This window comes from Phasianus colchicus, chromosome 1, assembly GCF_987193195.1.
Source record: "Phasianus colchicus chromosome 1, bPhaCol1.hap1.1, whole genome shotgun sequence".
Lineage (NCBI taxonomy): Eukaryota > Metazoa > Chordata > Aves > Galliformes > Phasianidae > Phasianus > Phasianus colchicus.
Genome location: NC_143436.1, coordinates 61,472,566 through 61,495,764, shown reverse-complemented (window position 1 = coordinate 61,495,764; position 23,199 = coordinate 61,472,566). Strand labels below are relative to the sequence as shown.

At 37.0% G+C, this 23,199-nt stretch overlaps 1 protein-coding gene across 9 annotated transcripts in view; it reads right to left on the bottom strand.

The window, feature by feature from the left end:
• Positions 1-23,199, bottom strand: part of ERC1 (ELKS/RAB6-interacting/CAST family member 1) — a 291,931-nt gene that overhangs the window by 93,568 nt on the left and 175,164 nt on the right. For 8 of the 9 annotated variants that reach the window (XM_090145169.1, XM_090145142.1, XM_090145146.1 and 5 more), the window contains one exon: positions 11,113-11,273. In XM_090145169.1, the coding sequence (XP_090001295.1) occupies positions 11,113-11,273 (161 nt within the window). Of the gene's footprint in view, positions 1-9,419; positions 10,220-11,112; positions 11,274-23,199 lie in introns of those variants that run through there. The other variant, XM_090145162.1, reaches the window with a different exon arrangement.

The window sequence follows — 23,199 nt, the reverse complement described above, 5'->3', positions numbered from 1 at the left end:
AACATTTTTGTTATTCTTAGCACAGAGGGAAGAACCAGAGTATTGCCTAGCTGATTTTTTTTCACTCTAAAACTGCATCTTTATTAAAAATCTGAAAGTTCCACTTCAGAAACAGAATACAGAAGTAGAAACAAAAAAAAAACAACCAAAATTTCTTACACTTTGTTATACTCAAGTTGCATTGAGAGGATATACAAATATGTGATTCTGTGATTCTGTGATATTTGTCCATAAAACTGAACAAGAAATACAGCATTTGTATAAATAAGGCACTATGTATAATGGAGATGCATCTATATAAATCACCTGGAGCATTCTTTCCCTCAAATTTGGGCACAAAGACTATGAAGAAATATGTCATCAGGTAGGGTTTCTCTAGGTATCTTCTGTACTTTCAACTTCCCATACAGAGGAAGTGTTACTCCCATGCTCCACGTAGTAAACTCCTTTGCAACAAACCTTCAGCAGCTGAAATCACTGGAATGAAGACTTAGTATGAGATCGCTTGAAGTGGTTGTGCATGATGACATGGTTGTTCGACTAACACTGACTCTTTCTGTTTGGGCCAAATGCAATTCTGACACACTCTGCAACTCAGCACCAAACACCCTTTCCATTCTCCAACAGTTTACTTGCATTTCTGCGTAAGTGCTGGTTTCTTTTGGCTCTAAAGACAGCTTCACCTGCAGGGTTTCATTTTTCTGTTTGACACCTTGCTGTTGATTTTCCCTTGCTGCACAAAAGAACTTGCTCCAGTGCCTCTTTCACAAATGCTTCTTTGTAGAAAATGAAAGCCTTAATGATTGTATTTTGATTGTAGACTTGATTAATTTTGACTTCATTTAATTTGCAACCTTTTCTGAGATCTTTAGGGCTGGGAATTAGAGAGCACACTGTACCACTGTACTTTGGACATTACAGGTTTGCCAATTTGTTTCATGCCTCATTTGTCACAAGATCTATGAAACTGTAGTCCAAAGCCAGCTTCGTATTTTTCAAAGGAAGGCAAAAATGCATTTGTTTTTGTTTTAAATTAACATCTCCTTGCTAAATTCATCTAGTTTTCCCAACTTCAGACAAAAGCTCTCACTAACAATGAGAATATAGCAAACAAGATCAATCTGAAATCAGCTTAGCAAAAGAGAACAGATTGCTTTTCTCCAATTACAGCACTAAAGCACTGACATAATAATTCTCAATTTTAGGTACAGACATACAATAAAGAAAAAATGAGGATGTAAAAAGGCAGTGTATGAGAATGTGCTAGAAGTGAGAAATAAATGAAGAAGCTATATCTTACTTGCACAACATTTTCTACTAGTTTTCCTCTTAACATATTTTAAAACATACAAACCCAATATCTCAAGTTTAATTCCTGACATCACTGAAATTCTGTGTGCCTGGATGAATGAGTCACTTAATGCTTCTAGTTTCAGCGTACGCTTTTGAGGAACAAAAACAACATTTCTCTGCTTTTATGAAAAAGAAATACACAAGAACCTTCAGTGAAAACAACTAGACTGTGAAGTATTATTAAGAGTTGCATTATTAATATTTTTGGAAGATAGTGTGACTAGCCAAGGTCATAAGAACTTTCTCCAGATACCAGAACATAGCCTTGGCATTGTTCATAACCTAACCAGGCTTAACAATGACAAAAAGCTGGGAGGAGGTGCTGGCTAACTGGAAGGCTGTGCTACCATTCAACAAGACCCAGACAGACTGGAGAGTTTGGCAGGGAGGAACCTGATGTGGCTTAACAAGAGCAAATGTTTAGTCTTGCACTTAGAGAGGAATAACTGCATGCATCAGTACAGGTTTGTGGACGACCTGCTGGAGAGGAACTCTGTGAAGAAGGACCTGGAGGTCCTGGTGGACAACATTTTGATCATGAACCAGCAGTGTGTCCTTGTTCCCAAGAAAGTCAATGGTATCCTGAGATGTATTAGAAAAAGCTAGGTACGCAGATCAAGGGAGGTGATTCTCCCATCTACTCTGCTCCGGTGAGGCCACATTTAGACTCCTGTGTCCAGTTTGGGGCTCCCAAGTTAAAAAAAGACACGTATCTCCTAGAAAGTGTCCAGCAGAGGGCAACAAAGATGATTCAGGGCCTGAAGCATCTCCCATGAGGAAAGGCTGAGTAGCCTGAGGAAAAGAAGACAGATGGGAGAGCTGATAAATGTTTATAAATAGCTAAAGGAAGGCAAGAGGCAAATGGATGAGGCCAGGCTCTTATTGGTGGTACATCACCAATAGGACTAGAAGTAAGGGCCTAAAACATGAACACAGGAAGTTCCATACTAACATGTGGAAGAGCTTTACGGTAAGGGTGATGAAGCACTGGAACAGGTTGCCCAGAGAGGATGTGGAATCTCCTTCATTGGGAAATTCAAGACCTGTCTGGATGCCTACCTATGTGACCTGTTGTACCTGCTTTCTCTATATCCTCAATTTTGTATATTCTACCTTCAAATCACGTTCAGCCATATCTAATCTATTTGTGATTCATTTAAAATCACACATAAAACTTGATTCCTAAATTACATAGTGGTGTCTTAGTTTCAGCTGGGGTGAAATTGTTTTCTTCAGAATATCTGGTATGATGCTATGTTTTGGTTCTAGGAGAAAAACAATGCTGATAGCACACCAATGTCATTGCTAAGCAGTGTTGTACAGACCAAGGCTGTTCCAGTTTCTCAGCTCACACTAATGAAGGACTGGAAGGGCACAGAATCAGGACAGCTGATTTAAGCAGGCCAAAGAGATATTCTATACCATATGACATGATGCAGAAAGAGAGTTTTGAAGGGAGTGGGAGTTCATCTCTATTATGCTGCTTGGGGGGCTAGGCTAGCTGGGTATCGGTCAGAGGGATGGTGAGCAATTGCTTGTGCCTTGCTTGTTATATACATTTATACATATACATTGTCATAACTAATATCATTTTCATTTTCTCTATCTTAGTTAATAGTTTTATCCCAACCTACGAGTTCAACTTTGTGCTTCTTTATGATTCTCTCCCCCATGCCACTGGGAAAGGAGGGAAAAACTGTGTAGTGCTCAGCCACTGCAGGGTTAAATCACAACAAGTGGAAATAAACTGGGTGATTTTTTAGTTTCCAGTGCTTACTTGACATCAATTTTAAATAGACAAACTATAGAGATGTAAATTGCCAGCAGACTGAAAAAGAAATGCTGGTTTATGGAAAGATATAGTATTATCTTCTTTGTGTTTGAGGAAGGGCTATAAAAAGGGATTTAGGGAACATCAAATACAACATTATGTTGAATGTTTCAGTCTTCCCTACAATTCTGTACATTCTGTTTCCTAGTACCATGAAAGACAGCTCTCTCTGTCCTGTAATCTGCATAAACTATAACACTATAAATTGAACTGGGGATAAGCGCCTCTAAAGCAATAGCAATATAAGTTAAGGAAAGAGAATTTTAGAGTGCCCAGGGTCTTCTATGAAAACTTTTAAAAATAGTTCTGGTAAATTTTCATATTTTTAACTCCTCTTCTAATAGACAATTGTGCTGCACACAAGACACTATCAGACAGCAAGCTCTCAAACCCTCTCACTATGGAATTATCGCAGAAATTCCACAGACTTGCAGATGGTTTTTATTTTGCCTAAATATATATATATATATATATCAAATATATGTTATTGTATGGGAAGAAACAAAAAAAAAACAAAAAAGAAAAAAAAGAAAATAAGAAAAAAAAAAGACTGAATATTCACATAGAGAATAATTTCAAAGATTGTAGGAACTGCCAATAATTTGACTCATTTTTCCGATGTTTCTTATATGACTCCCACTTGTCAGACTGTCTTTCAGGGATGTAGGGAAACAGTTATTTGCTTCAGAGGTTATTTCTGTAATTAAAGCAAATTGACCTGAGTTTTCTTGAAAAAGAAATTTCTGGTCAACTACAGAAAATAACATCAAATTAGGCTTTGTCTTAGCTATATATCGCAGAGCTACACTTTTTTTTACAAACAATGAAAGAATGACTTACACATGTAGAGCAGCCTTATGAGCGTATCTAACCTTTGAGATTTCCCTCTCTGTATTTCTGAACTATGTTGGCAATGTCCGGATGGGATTTACAATGGCTCAAAGCTACTATTGTTCACACTACATTAAATCTACAATATACACCATGAGATACCATAATATTTTCACTTGGAACTTCTATTAGCCCACAACTTAGCTGTATTTAATGAAATATGTAGTGCTCATAGAGTTGATTTATATGCATCACTATTTACAGTGCACGTTTATAAGAGAGGAAAAAGCACCCTAAGGAACTCAAGGTTGTTTTGACTTTAACAGAAAGTAAATAGTGCCCAATTTGGTTTAGCTCAGTAACATCCCTGGAAGCCCCAAAATCTTATAGTTAGATTAGGAATGGCGACAAGAATCACTGGTGTAGCTGAATCAGCTACTATAGGAAATGTATTATTGCTACCAAACCTGCACCAAAACACTTTTGCATATTTTAATTTTAAAACAAAGATCACAATGTTTGTTGTGAGTAGAAGTATATAGAAACAAAAAAAGGCATGCTGAAAACAAGGAAGTCCATTTCTGCCACTGTTATTCTAGAAATAATCAGAGTAGAGAATTCGTACACGCAAGTGAAAATTACACTTGAACAGATTCTCTTGAACAGACAAACTCTTAAGTTCTAAGAGAATTTCTGATTGTATTTAATTACAGAAAGTGTATGCTACAGAATACAGGACAAGAAACAATGTTCTGTAAAAAGGAAAAAGGAATACAGAATTACCTAGCAGAAGACAGCATATTGGTGCCCACACAGCTGTCTTACAAGCAATCTGCTTTATACATTAGCCCAAACAAAACAGTCACACACTCCATTCCTCTACCTGTAAAACACTGAGTAAGCTGAATGAATGTATCCAGAACAAAAACATTTTTCTTTTTATCCTTCTAGATACGATGACCTGTACAATATGCAGGTTATGCATTACTTTTCCCAAAGTAATGCTGACTGGGCAGTAAAGGACACAGGGCACTTAAGGCTTTTAAGATGCTGCCTTGTGCTGCACCTGCTCTTGGTTTGTTGGCAATAATGAATCAGTGAACTGAGAATATACAGAAAGGTGTTCATTTGCTCATGCTAGGATTGTGTTAGCTGAAACACTGCACATTTTACTAGTCTGTATGTATGCAAAGGATCTCTACTGATGAGATTTCTTGTGGTAATTTCTATAAGAATGCTATAAACTATTGATAGAAAGGAAAAATTTGATAAAACCTGTGCATTCCTACCACTGAGGCTATATGCAATGGATTTTGCATTCGTTCTTGAAAAAGGTGTGATTTCATTGCACAATCTAGAAGTTACATTCCAAGAATACTGAAGCAATCGCTCACACTAAACCGCGGAAAACATCCAGAAGAAAAAATACCTCCAGTGAAAAGGCAAGGAAACAAAAGCATAATGTAACTACATTCTCAGGAGTTTAAAGACTGGACCTCCTTTTCCAAACTCTTCCATATAACAGTAAGAGTCGCAGCAATTACTGAGTGGAACAAACCCCTTTAACACCACCTGGTGTACTTTTCAGCAGTTGGTTCTGCTCCCAGGCCTGTCATGCCTCATTAAGATAGTACAGTACTTTCTCTCTGCAAGACTGTTCTTGGGGACCACAGAGTTCAAGATAAAATGAGATACGGAGGTTTTATCATAAGACAGTAAGGGACTATGAGAACCCGTGCCAAGATTTTAGAATCTGAGAAAACCACAGAAGAAAAAGTTTTTCAAGGAAGGTGAAGAGTGAAAACAAACCAGCTACAAAAAGCATACATAACTTTCCCATAGTTAAAGAAACAGAAGAAACCACAACAATCTAATTCTGTCTATGCTGATATGGGGCACCTTGTTTACATAAGCTTCGCTAGAGGTCCCACTTCTTTCTGCTTTGCTAAACTTTAAGATTTAAATTTAACAGTTCTCTCACCTACGTGAATTGCGACCAGAGTTTTGTAGCACTGCTGCTCATAAACGAGTGAAGCTTCTCTGCTTCTTTCCAGGCTTCAGAGCACTCCATCACCAGTTTCACTGAAAACAGTGGCAGGATGCCTCAAATGTTGCCACTGAGTACCTAAGGGTGCTTGAAGGCTTACCGACTGTGCAGCAGGACACAAAGGATAATGGACTCCAATTACTTTCTTGACAAAAGAGGAGAAGTGCGTAAGAGATTACATTTTCTATCAAGCATCCAAACGAATGAAATAATTATAGCAGAACCCACTAAATTTCAAGGTAACCAAGATTTACACTCACATTTGTGAAAAGCTTAGTGGTTCATTATATTAAGGAGAACAGTGATGCAATTACCTTTAGCTTTAGAAGACTTCCCTATTGGCTTCAGTGAGAATCACTTTGAGATTAACAGCAGTTCCAGGATCCGTTTATTTGCAATCATTTAGTCTTAATATCTCAATTCTTCAGTTATTAGAAATCAGTATTTTTTCAATAACAGACACTGAACTTCCTACAGCTTAAATGTCAAAGTCTTACTCAGTGAGTACATCCAATTTAAATAAACATGTATATTTCATGCTGAAAAATGGAAACGGACAAAATGATGGGAATGGGATATTTTTTATGTTCATTTTCACTTTTTGTCCTCCTCTAAAAAAAGACATTTTAATGAAAAAAAACCAGGCTTACAGAGGAAAAAAGGAATGCATTTGTTCTGTGCTGCCCCAAACAGTAAATGCTAGAGAAATTGAGTGTCCTCTGTGGGATTGGAGCTTATTTAAAACCTCAGAAGTAATTACAGGAAGAATGCTGGCAGCATTGCTGCAATTGCCTGATGGCCTGATACACCACGTGGCTCACAGACCACATAGTCCAGCTAAAAATGCTGAGGAGTTTTGAATTGGATCTAGAAAGCCAGGTGCAAGGTTAAGGTACTCCTGATTTGTAGCACAGTTGACAAATATGAACTTATTTCAAACTACAGAGAGAATTGTCTTTATGTATATACTTTCTCTGAAACTACAAATCACTCTTCTCCTCTGGAGAAGTGTCATTAGAACACAGGCATAATGTAAGATTTCCATAATAACTCAAACAAATATTCCTTTAATTTCCAAGAACACATTTTGTGATGAGGTGGATGGACATTGAGGACACCGATATTGTTTGGTTTTGGATTTTTTTTTGCTGGTTCTGCTCATCATGGGTACACATAACACACAAAAAAATTTGTTTGGTGAAACTGTTTGCTGTTTTTGAATTACTTTACGCATCATTTTGGACTAAAAATAAATGCTACGACAGTTAATCAGTTTCTTTTGGATCACTTTCAATTTCAACCTCTCCCACTCATACCTCCAGAAAATACTGCCTTACTGCTGGGAGGATGAACATTTTAGAAGATAAACAACCTTGGCTTTCACTGATTTCATTTTCATTTGTTCGTGTGTGTCTATTTTTCTTACCTGAGAGGCAGAAAATGAACATGTGGACTTATCAACCATCTACCAATTACTTCAAGTGGCTTGTACACTGTGTAGGAAAATTGCAGCAGAGAAGGGTTAACACTGCATTGCCTAGGTTGGCATCTTGTTTTTAATAGCAGCCCTCATGTAGCTCTCAGCAGACTTTCCAACTCGTATATGAAATAAAATAGGAATGCAATAAACAGTATAATGAAGCTACACAGCCTGGTTAATCTCTGATCACTATCTATCGAATCAAACATTATCTGCTGGAAAAATGGGATGCATTCATGTAAGTAAATACTGCTGTAATAAATACTCAGAAGACCAAAGTCATGTGAGTAATCAATACCTTTTTGAGAGCTTAATTTTGAAATAAATTGTATGTTCTATTGTAACAATCCTTTTGTAATATGCTCAGTGATTTTTAAAGGAAAAAAAAAGGATTACAGTGAATTATTCTTGGACAAGTGACAATCTTTCTGTTGTGTGCCAGTAGGATCGAGGATTCAAATTTGAAGTGCCAACTACATTGTGTATGTCTGCAACACCTGAGCAGTAACTTCAGGGGGCAAGAAAAGGCATAATGTAGGAAAGATTTGTTAGACAAGATCTAGAGATCAGGTTGAAAAATGCACCAACTGGAACTCAGCAACCCTGAAGTAGATGACTTTGGAGAATCTTCTGTTCTGTCCATAACAAAAGGCCTGCCCAGACAAAAAAAAAATAAATGTCTCTTCTCTATAGGCAGACACAGTGTCTGTTCCCTTTCCCTATAAGTGCAGTGTCTGCTGCTGCAGTTTTGGCAATTGCATGAACTCGGCCACAGATTAGAATGTTTGTACTCGGTTATTTTCACACACTGCCAAAATTTGCTGACAACACCAGGAGAAAAAAGGGAAAGGAAAACTGGTGATTTTCAACAGTTTATAACTCAGCTCAGCCTAAGCAGGTTTTTATGGGACAAAGAACAGAGATTTCTCTGTAGACAGCACTTTATTCCTGCCTAATTTGAAATATTTGCTGTGAATGATGGAAACATTAGAACTTCTTAAAGAAAACATAACAAAACAAAAATTCTAGCAGTTCACTGGCTATTTTTTTTTTTTTTACAGTAGATCATGTTTGTTGAAATAAATGGAGAGACTATTATCTACCTCTCCCATAATTATTTACAAGTAAGATATTTCTTAAAGAAAATGAAAATATTAGACTTAAAAGGCAGAGAGATTCAAAATACGTAGTATTTCTTTAAGGAGTGAAATTTCCTTCTTGGAATAATTCACATTTCTGCTGTTGTAGTGCCACAGTATTCCCTAAAGACTGTGAAACAATCTTCTCAGGATTACAGAGTCAGTAGCAAACACAAGTTCTACTCGAAGACATGCTGTTTTAAATACATATCACTAACAAAATATCTAACAACTTCCTATACCAACTCCAAGGTAGCTTTCTGGAGTCCTCCCTCTGTTTTAACATCTTCTTTCAGTCCATATCTAGAATCTCCTGAAGTAGCATTTCCTAAGCTTTTTTCTGTATATTCCCCTCATTTCCCCCTGTTCTCTCAGCTTCCTGTAGGACCCAGGCTATTAAATGTAACCTTCTATCAAATAGCAAATTTAAGCACTGTTGTTTTGAATATCTGAAACCTGTCACACAGAAGTGTGCCCTACAATTTGGGGAACAACACTGCTTTACTGTGTCAATGAACTGTAGCTGCACAATTATTGTTTTTTGTTAAATATCAAACCCAGATCAGCTGCTTCAAAAAATTTACTAAACATTCCGTTAGTGTTATTTTTGGATTGAAATAGTAGAAAACATTTTTAAAAGCACTAGAAAATTCTGCAAAACTAGAAAACATCTGAGAAGAGTACTTTTCAAAAAAGGCATAGGCTGGGAAAGTGTGCAACCAAGAATATATACTGGAGTTTTTTCAAGTAAGATATTTAATTGACTGGGAGTCCTCAGTAGAGACATGTTTGCAGCAAAGACTCATGGCGAGGGTGAGTTTTTGAAGTTTGGATGCATTTGGCAGCTTTATAGAACTTTCAGACAGCCCAGCTACATCTAAAACACATTCAGCTAGTTAACTATACAAATGTAATGTTTTTTCCATCTTTCTGTCCATGTGCTGACAGCATTACCATTCTCTCCAGTGTTCTTCTTCCTTCTTTGGCACAATGGATCTACCAGTTAATGCAGTTCCCGATACTTAATTTCAATACAATGGCTTTCCAACAATAACTTACTTAGGTAAGAGAGGTCATCATTTAAAAGAAGTGAGTAGTTATACTGAGAGCGCGAAAGCCTCACAATTCAAAATACATTTCAGGATATATTGTGCAATACGTGTATATTTTAATGAGAAGGTTTGGCAGAGCAGTTTGGCAGAAGAAAGTACTGCCAAGTGATTGGATATGGGATATATCGCCAGTTGGTTTGGATTCCCATATCACCTTAAGACCTATTGTTCCCATCCCCCAATACACCAGCACTCAAGCCAGTCAAATTTATAGCTCAATAAATTTTTTTTATTAAAAATAAAAAGTGTGGCTTTTAAGTACTGCAGTCTTCCAACATCTCTGTGCCAGGTCTAGATCAGAGTGTAGTAGCTTAATATGAAGCTGGAGAATCTTGGCCCACTTTGCAGAGCACTCCTAATTTAAGAGTTTCAAGACTTAAGCCACATCTCTTTTTATTTTCTAACAGCTGTTTTTCTATCCTTTCACTGAAAAGAAAAAAAAAAAAAAAAAAAGAAGAAAAGGAAAGAAAAGGAAAGGAAAGAAGATAGCATAGAAAAGTTAAATAAATAAATAATGGCTCACAAAACCACAGTGGAGGAACCACTGCTGGTCCTGCCAATAAAAACGTTCCTTCTCTTCAGGGCTGGCTAAACAACTGAAAGTGTTTCTAATGAACTGCTGGCAGCACTATCCATCACTGCACTAAATGGATTCCCGTCTCCCAAAACTAAGGATAACTATTCATCTATAATGCACAGTCAGAAATTAGGAAGTATTTAAGCCTTAGAAGTCTATTTCCTCACTTCTCCCCACCTCAAAGCTTGGTTTTATTCAGATCCCCTTATGTAAAGATGACAAGAGAAGTCTGATAGAGAAATTAAGTCTCTGTTCCAGGGCTAATGAATCATTCACATGAGTCTGAAAAATACTTTAGCAGACCAGACATCTGCAGTCTCATTTCAGCATTACAACTATTTGGAATCATGTTTGCCTCATCCCTCTCCCCTTTTTAACATTTGTTACATTGACTGGTGTCTTGCCTTAAAGTGGATAACAAGAAATTCAAGGTAAGATGGCACATTCACAAGACACAAAATAACCAGGTCCCAATAATTGTTTAGAAAGTTTGAAGATGCTATTGTGCAAATAATAGCTGTCTACTGCGAATGATCAGGAAGAAGAAATGTTTTTCAGCCCTAATATAAGTATGAAAGCAACGTAGACAATCCCTAGTCAGAAGACACTTCTGAAGACTTGACTGATTATATAGATATGTATCAGAGGCATATCAATAGCTGTCTTTAAATCATCAGAGATCAGAGAAGAATTCATAAATATCAATAAAACATGGCTACGGATAATGGAAATAACCACTCACTTCATCTCCAGGACCTCCTCCAAATGTTTTCTTCTTTCTGCTCGTAGGTTGGTCAAATGGGTTTCCTTCTCAGCCAAAGACTGTTGTGTAGAAGACAGCTTTGCTTTCATCGACTCCAGCTCCTGCTTAACCTTCTCCATGGCCATCATCAGCTCTTCTACCTAAAACATTTTTGAGGAAGGCAGGAGGAAAAAATAGTACAGTGTGACTGACTGGAACTTACTAAAGGTCCCAACAAAATCAGAGATCAAAGATTACCAGTGCAAGTACACTGCATAACACTGTAAACCAGAAGCAGCATCATCTACTGCTGTGTAAAGTGCATCTACACATTTTGGAAGCAGCATTATAGAATGTGAATTAATATGGTCTGGTCACTGGAACATTACTTTTGAAATACCAAACTACAAATCTTCAACTCTTCAGTATTTCTATTTTAGAGAATGTAACACAAGGGAAAATAGATGGTCAACAGGTATTAAATTAGCTTAGGAAAATGCTAAGTATTAAATAGAGCACATTGATAATTTAACATAAACATAAAAACTTCTTCTCTAAAGAGAAGCAACATATTTACTTTAAGAATGAAGTTAAGAATATTTCTCAAACAAGGAGAGGACCATGAAAATGTAAGTAAGGCTACTTCCCCCAAAACATCTGATGAACAATGATTATAGCCATATTTGGTGATTCAGAAACAAAAACACCTCCAAAGATGGTAGACAGTTATAGAAAAGTAATGCTTATATCTCTAGGCTACTACAAAATTACTTGGTTCAAAGTTCAGAATTAATATGACTGTAAATTCTAGAATATATAATGCACAAGTGAATGTAGTCACATTTTGTTCTGAACCAGGAGTGGGTTTTGTCTCTGATAGAATTTGCCACTTAAACTTGCAAAACCACAATAAATACATCAGTATAGCTATATGTATGGTGCATCACTTAGTGTACAGGTCCTAGATGATGTAAGGTTTACAGCATATCATCACTTGCTTTAATAAGTCAAGTATTCTGAGAGGTAGAGCTAGTGGCTTGGGACAAACAAGGATAACAAGACTGTTTTTTACCCTCAGTAATAGGTACAGCAAGAAATGTTGCAATTCAGATAGACCAATTCATAAAATCTACCATAGTTGTTGTGCAGTGCTTACTGCAAAATGCCTATTTCCATTCAAATGCAGCTGACAATGAAAATTCTTCTTGTATCCAGCAAATAAAGAACAATTTAAGATATGAGATTATCAAAAACTATTCAAAATGTAGTCAACAATTCATCCAGCAATCAACAGATCAAAGCAGAATTTCAGTGACACATACTCCAAACTGGCTAGCATGTGTAAAATAACCAAGTTTTTCCTGTTGCATTAGTGTACAAAATAAGACCAGAACCTGTCAGTTTTTAAAATAAACTAAGAAAAAGCCCCATAGAAGAAAACAGAGAAAAGTCAGAAAAGAATGCAAAGAAAAACTGCAGAAATAATGAACAGAAAAACATACTTCTAGGAAGAAAACTGATACCTAGAAAGAAAATAACAGCAATATGTTGGGCAAGTGAATATGTACCAGTATATCAGCTTCTACTTCCTTTGGCTGGATCATACATAAACATTTTTCTTTAAATCAAGGAGAAAAGAGGCATGCCAACTGCAAAATCCTCTGCTTCTAACAAAAAAACAACCTCAAACAAACAAGTCCCCAGCCAATGGCAACAATCTGAAAGGCTTGTGTCAATCTGTCAGTTGCCAAGATAAAACAGTCTTTGAAGCAACTTTTCCATAATGAAGTCTGAAGGATTTCTGCTGTCCATCATTCCATTCCCAGCCATCAAAATTTGTGATACTAATAACAAAGGATTGATTTGCTTGATGCAGATCTGTAGTGTAACAGCTCTGTGCTACTCCAACACAAAAAGGCTGGGAGTTGATAGCTGGGGCAAGGCTGTCAGTGTTGGGTGGCAAGATTAAAGTCTGCAGCAAAGAATTACATTAACTGGAGTACTGACTACCACATGTATTCTTCTTTTTCTAATCACTCCATTTGGCAATTTCTTTCATTCTAAGGCTCTAGTCTAAGTTTCTGAAGGTTAACAGAAAATTGATCTAATCATCTATAGGGAATGGATAGAATGGCTTTTTGATGCCACCAACCTGTAGTCATCTGAAGTGTCATTGCTTTCCATTCTGTCTAGAAGGTAGAGTGTATCAAAGATAAAATTCATGGAAGTAGTATTGGTCATACTTAAAATAAAAACTTTATTGCTTGGATTCATCAAGCTATAGATATTCCATGGGAGTATTTCCATTACACTTGTACAAAACAAAACATTTTACATGCCAAGCTATGAATCTCAGTGCAGATCTGTCTGTATTTCTCTGTAAGCAATCTTAGAAGAAGTGATAGAGAAATATTCACGGAAGCACATTCCTTGCAGTGGATGTCCTTGCAGTGGACGCCCTTGCAATGGATGTCGAATTTATCCTACATGAGAAACTTCAAATCTACCTTTGATTTTTTGCTCTGAGTGCAGATAATTATATAACAAAAAGTATTTGCCAAGAACCAGAATTTTCTGAGGCATGCTGTTGACTTTTGGGCTACAAAGATGGAGTAGAGTCTGGAGAACAGGATGTGTTCAGGGGATGCTAGGACACCATTCTCAGACATAGTGTCTAATTGCTTTGTGGAGCCAGGAGTTGGATTCCATGATCCTTATGGGTCCTTCCCAGCTAAGAATATTCTATGATTCTGTGATTTTCAGTTTTACTCAAGGTAAGCTTGTGCCCTATCACTAGAAAGATTTCAATTCAGAATCTCATTTCTCTTTCCTTAAATGACAGTGTAAAGGCAGAAACAGCAAAATGGCAAACAAAGAGCAAAATGCTACACAATGGAAAAACATTTGCAGTATCAGAGGACCTCTCTCTGGATAGTAAGATAGAAAAACTTCACTGGGACCCACACACTCCACTTCTGTATGCTGTACGCATACAAATGAAGAGGAAAAAGCTGAAGAATGTTCTCCTATTGCAAAGGAAAAACTTCCAGTCTTAAATGACGGGACATGAATGAATGAATAGTTCAAATGTATATGGAGTTTCAATCATGCAGATGGTCCAAGCTATCTGTTAGTCTTGGTATTTCTCTTTCCTTGTTTTTTTTTTTTTTGTTTGTTTGTTTTGTGTTGTTTTTGTCAAGTATTTGAATAGTTTTATGACCAAGTGAAAAAGACTGCACACCAGCCCATAATTAAAGGCTTCAAAGGGCATGGCAGAGAGACTTAGTATTACACAAAGATCCGTGCATACTCCTAAGCTGCAGATACAGTACTTTTAGTTCCAGTGATACATGGGAAACTTATGTTTTAATGTTTAATTACCAAAAACAGTCACATTTTTATCTTCCTAACTTAAAGAATTATATTCCTTTCAATATACATACAGGCACTGTGGATTATGGGATAGCTCTTTGTATTCATGGCTGTATCTTAAATGTTCCAGGCAGAATACAAAAAGATGGAATTCTAGAGAATAAAGATACAAGTACCTGCACAAGCAATTTATTTTCAATGAGCACTGTACAAATCAATCACTAGAGATCTTATCTTCAAAACCACCTCAGCAAGCTAACTTCTATTTAAAATTATTGGCTTTCTGAACATAGATCTTTCTTGTATAAACAACAGATTAGTATTATGAGTTAAAATGTACCAGAAATCTGTTCTGTCCAAAATGAATTAAACCAAAACTAAAGGTCTTGAAATTACAATTAGTATTAAGAGTACTACAAGTACTAAAAAAAAAAAAAACCGACATTACCCATAACGTGGTACTCAGTCTCTCAGAGGACTCTCTCCTACTTTTTTTCAGATCCTGAGATTTTAAACTATTTTTCATTTCACTGCGTACATTGGTGAAATGATAAAAGGGAGCAAATTTCCGCATTATCTTTTACTGAACTGACTAAAATGCAGGACAGAGAGGAGAAAGAAACAGACCCACAAAAAAAAGACAAAGACGAGTTCTGGCTCCATGTAAACTTGTTTGGATCCCAGAAAATTTTCCCAGAACAGATGTTAAGACATGGAAAAAGCACAGGCCAGGCTTGGACTTAAGTATGTAATTTAACTGCCTCAAGTAACATATTACAGGGAGAAAGCATCGAGTCTGACATAACCTGGAATGCCAGCAGGACCAGATGGTTTGCTTAAATCACAAGCTAATAAACCTTTACACAAAATAAGAAGGAAATGAATTATGGTTTCATCACAGCCCCATTTTTGCTAAAGCAGTAGGGTGGCTTTAGGTACTCCAGAAGACTATATCCAAGACACTTAACTATATCCAAGACACTTCTTGGCTATTCTGAACTACGGGAACAACTTCCAAATTCTTGTAGGTATTGAGAAAGCTTATGGGCGTAGCTTTTTGAGGGCTAAAAATATCAGAGGAGAATGAGAGAAATAAGTATGCAGTAGCAGGAAATATCTTACTTTTCAGTAAGATTAGAACATAATTTCTGGTTTGTAAGGTAAGGACAGCCCTCAGCTGAAAGACATGTTGAAAGCTCTGCCATGCTGCCAGCAGTGGCTCTGCCCTTACCACACGTGCAGCAGCTTTGGCTCTGTGTCAGGTTCCTCTTATTCACTCCCAGTGCATGAGCATGTATATTGTGGAAGGTGCACAGAGGAAAGGCTTTTATGATGATGTTGTCACATTGTCACTAATCCTTTCATTGCACATACACAAGGGGTTAAGATGCTTTACCTTCGCTTTTATTCTGTTGGCACTATAAAGATATCATAAGGTGAACAGATGCTCATCATCTAAAAAGAACATTTCTCCCTACACTGCATGTATCTCCCCTGTGCAGCTGCTCCACTTGTTCTGCATGGTCACTGTTAACGAATGCTGCCATGAGATTCTACACAGAGAAGAGAAAAAAAAAATAATAATTTGTTGAACACCAGAATTCCTCAGCTGAAACCCTGCCTAAAGAAACTTGGAAATAAACACAGCAGGATGTTGTGCAACAGTTATGGTGTTTCTACACACCATATTTATGTCCATTCCAAAGAGGATGCCAGATTTGTAGCACCCCTTTTGCCAAGGCCAACTGTGCACAACACTAGAGGGCTGTGGCAGACTTTACACACGAAGGGCAGGCGTTTTCCTTTGCTCATAATACAGAGGGAGGTTAGCATCAAAACTCAGACAATGGCTGGTAAGTTATCAGTTGTCTAGGGACAAGGCAGGATATTCTGATTATCTGTAATACCAGCAAAAGTTTGGGGAATAAACTATATATGAAGAATTTTAGAGATGAACTGTGTGTTTCTTTACATTACTGCACTGTATTCTTAAACCTTTAAGTCACTGATGACTCTAAGCAAGGAAGAACACTAGTAATTAGACTGACCAGAATGTATCTGACATTAAAATGTTATTCCTGCAAACCCACAGAAGCAGAAACATGGAAGTCTTTGTTAATGAATACACTCCTAGAGCACCATCCGGAATGAATTCTGTTCATATTCTGAGAGCACTGTGCTCTTGGTATGAAGGAGAAGGAATCAAAACTCACAGATGTTTGGAAAAAAGTCTGTTGAGCTGCCAGACCTCAGGCCTGAAAAAGTCACAGCTGTGTCCTGTTAGGATGCTTGGAGATATTTGTGACAGTTGTATGTCCTAAATGAAGGCCATAAGGCATATAAATAAGCAATGGCCTGCTGTTGGGACAAGAGCTCTTAAGAAAGAAGCAATAATCATCTCTGCTTTACACACATAGACACAAATCAAGTCAGGCCAAAGGAAAAAAAAAAGTGAAAGACTACAGTCTGATTTCCAGAAAGGACAGAAACCTGTTGGAATCTTTGATATCTGAAGGCTACAGCAAATTAAAGTTTGTCTTCTGTATTTTCTTCAACTGGAACCTTTATCCAATGAAGAATTCTATGCATTTTAACCTTTGCAACCAAATCAAAGGATTTATGAGAGCCGCTCCAAAAGTAATGCCTCCTATTTTATTATGCTAGCCCATGACAGCAGGGGTTGACATTGGTGGTATGGCAGAAGAGGTTGAACCTTCCCACCAGTATTCTGTTACATTTTATTGTCGAGTGACAGGTGGCAGCAGAGGGGCAGCCTGACATGCAAGTGCATATGAAGCAAAGGTGCATTATTGAATTCCTGCATGCAGAAAAAATGGTACCCACTGACAATCACTGATGCTCGCTGAGATCAAACAGTGGATGTGAGCACAGTGCAGCAATGGATGGTGCATTTCAGCAGTAGTGACACTGAGAGTGGGTCACCTTCACCAGTGCAGATTTCGAGGACTGTAGCATGCATGCTTTTGTTCATCACTGATGAAAATGCATAGCTAACGGTGGTGGCTATTCTGAAGAACAGTGTTTTGTAGCTGAGAATTTGTTCTAGCAAATAGTGTTATAGTGCTTTTTGTATCCGTTGTAGTTTCCACAGAAATAAATAGGAAGCATTACTTTCAGAGTAATCAATATATGTGGATTTATGTGAATCTACAATCATAGGAAACTGTCTTGTGTTTATCTTCTATAACTAGCAATGAAGCTCTCCAGCCCCTTGGGGACACAGCAGCAATCACTACGTCTAGAAATAACATACAGTATTGCAAAAAATTGAATTTTGATCATCATTTAAAAAGACTATAGACAGTAGAATTTAGCATACTTAGCACATTCTGTGCAGCTCTGCACAAGCATTTAGCACGATTTGTTACAGAAGAGAAGGCTCCGGGGAGACCTCATTGCAGTCTTCTAGTACTTGAAGGAAGCTTATAAACAGGAAGAGGATTGACTTTTTACATGGTCTGATAGTGATACGAGAAGGGAGGATGGCTTTAATCTAAAACAGGGTAGATTATGGTTAGATGTTCAGCAGAAATTCTTTACTCAGAAGGCAGTGAGGCCCTGGCACAGCTGCCCAGAGAAGCTGTGGATGCCCATTCCTGGAGCATTCAAGGCCAGGCTGGATGGGGCCCTGGGCAGCCTGAGCTGCTGGGTGGCAACCCTGCCCATGGCAGGGGGTTGGGGCTGGGTGGGCTTTGAGGTCCCTTCCAACGTAAGCCAGTCCACAATACTATGATCCAAACAACCTCTTTAGAAAAGTGGCTAATGCAGCAGTAGCAGCAGTAGCAGCAGTAACAGAGCCAAAGGAAGCCTTTCAGCTCAGACTAATTATCTAAGGATGTAAGCAGTTTTTCACAGGGATTCTGCAAATCACACTAGTTTTATGTTGCTGCATTTTAGACAGTTCCATAGAACCACAGAATTGCTCAGGTTGGAAAAGATCCTGAAGATCATCAAGTCCAACCATACTACCCTAACAGCCCTCCGCTATATCATGTCCCTAAGCACCACATCCAAATGGTTTTTAAATATATTTATCTTTCATACTATTTAGTATAATAATAATAATAATAAAATGGTTATCAAATTATTGTTATTATTATATTGTATATATTATTATTAATAATTTAAGATAATTGTTTCATATTATCTCGGATGTTACCGTGGCAGACTGAAATTTAGACATAGCCTAATATTATTCAAAAGCGAATATTTAATGCTGTGCTACATATCACAGATTGTTAGTTTAGATAGTTACAGAGTGATTCTCCAAAGAGAAAAATTCTGGGGTGACATATTAACTCACTACAACTTAGTGCAAAAAATATAATACGCTAATTCCGCATTCAACTTTAACATTCTTCTCAAAAGATGTTAAGGATCATGAACAGTTACTATGCAAAAGCCCATCCATGTACATAAAGGTTGCACATGTGGCTAAAATATAACTGAAGAAGTGCAGTCTTGTTGGCAAGCTCAGGGAAGTTTCCACCTATTCTAACACGTGGAAGTGAATCTTTAGCATTGTAGTTAACAGACAGCAATGAGCAGAATCTAGCCACAACTGCAAAGTAATCCCACTGTTCTGAGCCAACTGAACTAAGACTGAAATTCAGTGACAGCTTTGAAGGAATCTGATGATAAACAGCAGTACAGCAATGTCTAGAAGCTTCTGCATCAACAGGAAATGTTTCATGAAGAATCTTCAATCTAATTAATCTAAAATCTGTCACTCTTTTGTATTTTGCTATAAAAAAGAATGGTAAAGAAAGGAATAGAATTTCTTTTCTTGCACTTCATGTATTTTGATGAAGAATCAGTTGCCAGGAAAAAAAAAAGTATATTTTTCTAATTTTTGCATTTGATCTACAATTCTAATGAGCTTTTCTAAAGCTTTAATCTACACACTCCTGTATTACACTTGCTCCTAAGCTCACTATTTAAGATCACGACTGGAACATGGAAAAGAAGTTCCAAATGGAAAAAGTACAAGATTAGTTTTATGTAAATATTGAAGTATTTGCTTGGGTCCTTACAAGCAAGAATTAATGTAAAATCTGCATGATTTCCTCTTTCAAACCAGATTTGAAGGCAACTCAAGACTTTGATTTTTATATGAGCCAAACCAGATAAAGTACAATCTGGAAGTAGGCACTTCAGAAAATACTGTATCATGTAAAGGGGTGCGAAGATGGAGTTTTCTCTAGAATGAAAGAGATAATTTGAAATCAGTATTTATCTATTAAAAATGAAAATGAAAAAAATCTAAACAAAACCCTTGTAAGATCAGGTCTGCACCAAATTTCCCCCAGTATTTCTCATTTCATTAAAAATATGATCTATATTTAGAAATGCTCACTATATACTTTGAACAAAATTATCCTTTTAGGGTCTCCTAAAAGTTCTCAAATTTTGCCTACTTTCCAACTTTGTGAAACAAGTTAAACAAAATTAAAGGATTCTGGGCTCCTTAGAAGTATTTTTGCCTGTAACGTTAGAAAAAGATCTCTGTACTAAAGTCATCTTTGTTTATGATTTTCTATTCATTGCTATTTTCTCTTCATTCTTCTGCACTGGAGAAGAAAATCCCTCAAGCCCCCCACATAGGTATAGCTGAACACAACTAAGACCAGAACAAAAAATTGTGCAGTTTCACCTCTTAAAAAGTATATTACTGAATAAAGAAGGAATTCCATGTTATCCTTGACATACTGAATCAACCTTTCCATGTAAGGGGTGTGACTTGACATAAAACTGGATATTTTTGAAGGAAGAGGCTACACAATCCATCAAAATACTCTGGGGGGAAGAAGAAAGTTAAAGGAGAGGCAACACTTCTGAAATGACTGCCAACAGCTTCGTTACCATGGACACAGTTCATGGTCACCCTACCTAGCCAAAACCAAAATACACAAAAGGAGGAAAAAATTCCAGACTTTGAAAAATGGCAAGAGTATATGTCAGGCTGACCACTGAGATTAAAAGCTCTTAAAACTATGTATATCAGAGGAAGAAATTCAAATCTAAGTTTCTAGCACAGATTTCTGTTACTTAATATGACTTAAATACACATGACTTATATGTATATACACACACTCAGAAACCAGACTGAGTTTTGCAGAAAATATTCAAGAGAATTTCAGCCAAAGAGGACGTAGACTGCTTAGAGCAATCAGTGGTAAGCTATGCCAGCAGCTTCACCCCCAAAACATAGCTTGGAGTACTGCCTTGATTTCCAATCACTTGTTTATTAAATAGAGAAATATAGAAGGACACCCAAAAACATGAGTTAAAAGCAAACTGTCCAGCATGTGTTACAGAAGAGCCAGAATTTTGACAGCAGTGCTCAAAAAACTTTGGTGTTAGAAAGCTCTAAGTAGGTGGTTCATGAGAAATTCTGCTTCGTATTGCCCACGTACAAGGATCTATAGAAAGTAACTAATGTGTGAGACTTTGTGCTGTGAAATAACTCCAAGTGTGTTTTAGAAAATATTTCGTACCTATTCCAGTAACAGAATAGCACAGCAAAAGGGAGATATATTTAAATTTCGCATTTTTAGAAAATACTAGATTATAATCAGTGCTGAATGTTAGGGTCCAATATAAATTAATTATGTTGTAAATGCATTATCTATTTTTACAAGAAAAGGTAGTTAAAGTAATGTATTTTAGGAAGATAAAAGAACCAGAATGGCAGATTTATGGCAAAGGCAAATGAGAAGTATCACCCAAAACTTGGCTAGCCTTCTGTACAGCAACTTACAGATAAACAGAAAAGACTCTAAGAGGCTGTACTCAATATTCAAATCGCTGCAGCCATTGTACTTACAGTAGTGAAATCCTGATGAACAGGAGATGGGGAAAAAGAGAGACAACTTGTACAAAGGCTCCTGCTATTTATGAATCAGCAAACAGACGTGGTATTTGAATGACAGAGAATTTCAGAAGCCTTGCTGCAAATAATTTTTACATGCAATATGTGCATGAAATAGTGTATGACAGCGTATTTAAGCAGTGTGTTACCGTTACAATATTCAGTATCTAATTTCTTCTCAAAAGGCTAGGCAGACACACCTGCCATGTAGAATAAAAAGATAAATTGTATGAGCACAGATATAGCTATTTACAGGTGTTGGTTTATATACTTAAACTAAATTAAAATTTCCCATGAGAACCATAACTTCAAAAAAAAGTTGATGGAAAGTGTCAAAATCAGACTGCTAACTCAGATATTTCAGTTGAAGTAGCTACTTAAAGAAAAAAGCAAAGAATCATGGCTAGTCTTTCTTTTGTGTATTTGCCATAGCAATTTAGGATAGGGAGTAGATGTTAGCTGACACTGGATAGACACTGATAGATTGAGACTGCACTTAAGCAGGAGTTGTTATTAATGAGAGAACAGTTACGCTGTTATCAGCAAAAACACTGCAAATGTGAAGGAAGCTGAAGATAGAGAATAACATGTTGCAGTCAGGCTCTGCACCATCACGCCCTTAAAAATAGCTGCCTATTGTAAAAACCAGCATTCAACAACAGCTTTAGGTAAAAACATTTTGGTAATAATACTAATACAATCTCGGTAGAAAATAATACTAAGAATTTCCTGTGTCCTGCTCCCAGTTCCATGCTTCCTCTGGTGTGCCTTTGTCCTGTGCTGGGGGACGTGGACCAGATTAGCATTGATTCATTGGTTCAGACTGGTTCATGCGAAAATACTCATTCAAAAAAAAAAAAAGAAGAAAAAGGAAAAAAAAAAAAAAAAAAAGATAGTTTTAATAATAATTTAGGTAACTTCTTCATTTCACAGCATGGCCTCAGGAAGACTCAGGCTGGTAAAACTGAAGGGGTGTTCACAGAAGTATGGGGATAAAAGTGAGCAAAGAGAAAGAGGGCAGTTGCTAATTTCTTGTCTCTGTGAACTGTGCCCTTCAGTAATTAAGGCTTTGAGTGCAAGTAATTGTAATATTGTGTTTCTTGAGACAAGGATCTGATACCACTTATTACTGATCGACATTGAATTACAAAATCTGAACTTCTGTGTCACTTTACCCCACAGAAAGGGCCATGCTTTTTCATTAGGAAGATCTTCTTAAGCATTGTTCTTGGAATAGTCCTGATTGTGATTAAATTGATACGTAAGTTAAACTCCTGTCTTCTACTGCAACCTTTCAGAAAGATTTTATTTAAAAAAATATAGAGGTCTCCATATACTTTCAGATGTACAATCTAATGTGTTGAACTAATGGATTCAGCCACAGTCCATAGCTATAATTTACAGTAATATTTACATACAGGATTCAACATGTGGAACAACAAAACCAGCTGAATGTGTTGGAAATAAAGAACTTGTTGAAGAACATTCAAGCCTTTATATGTAAGATTTATCAGCTGGAGAAATCTTGCAATATATAAAATGAGTGTTAACACTCCTAACACACTGCCATAGTTAACACACATTGCCAGGACATTATCAAACATTGGATTAAATAGTGCAAAGTTTTAGTCTGAAATGGGTATCTGAGAACCACAAAATCCTAAGAAAGTAGCTTCATGGATAGTGTAATTCAAAAGCAAAGCTTGTTAAATAGCAGAAAATCACATTATCACGAGGTGATGCAGGGTAGGATTACACAACACAGGGCTACAAGAACAACAATACATAATGGGGCAGAGGTACACACAGATGAGATGTCCTCA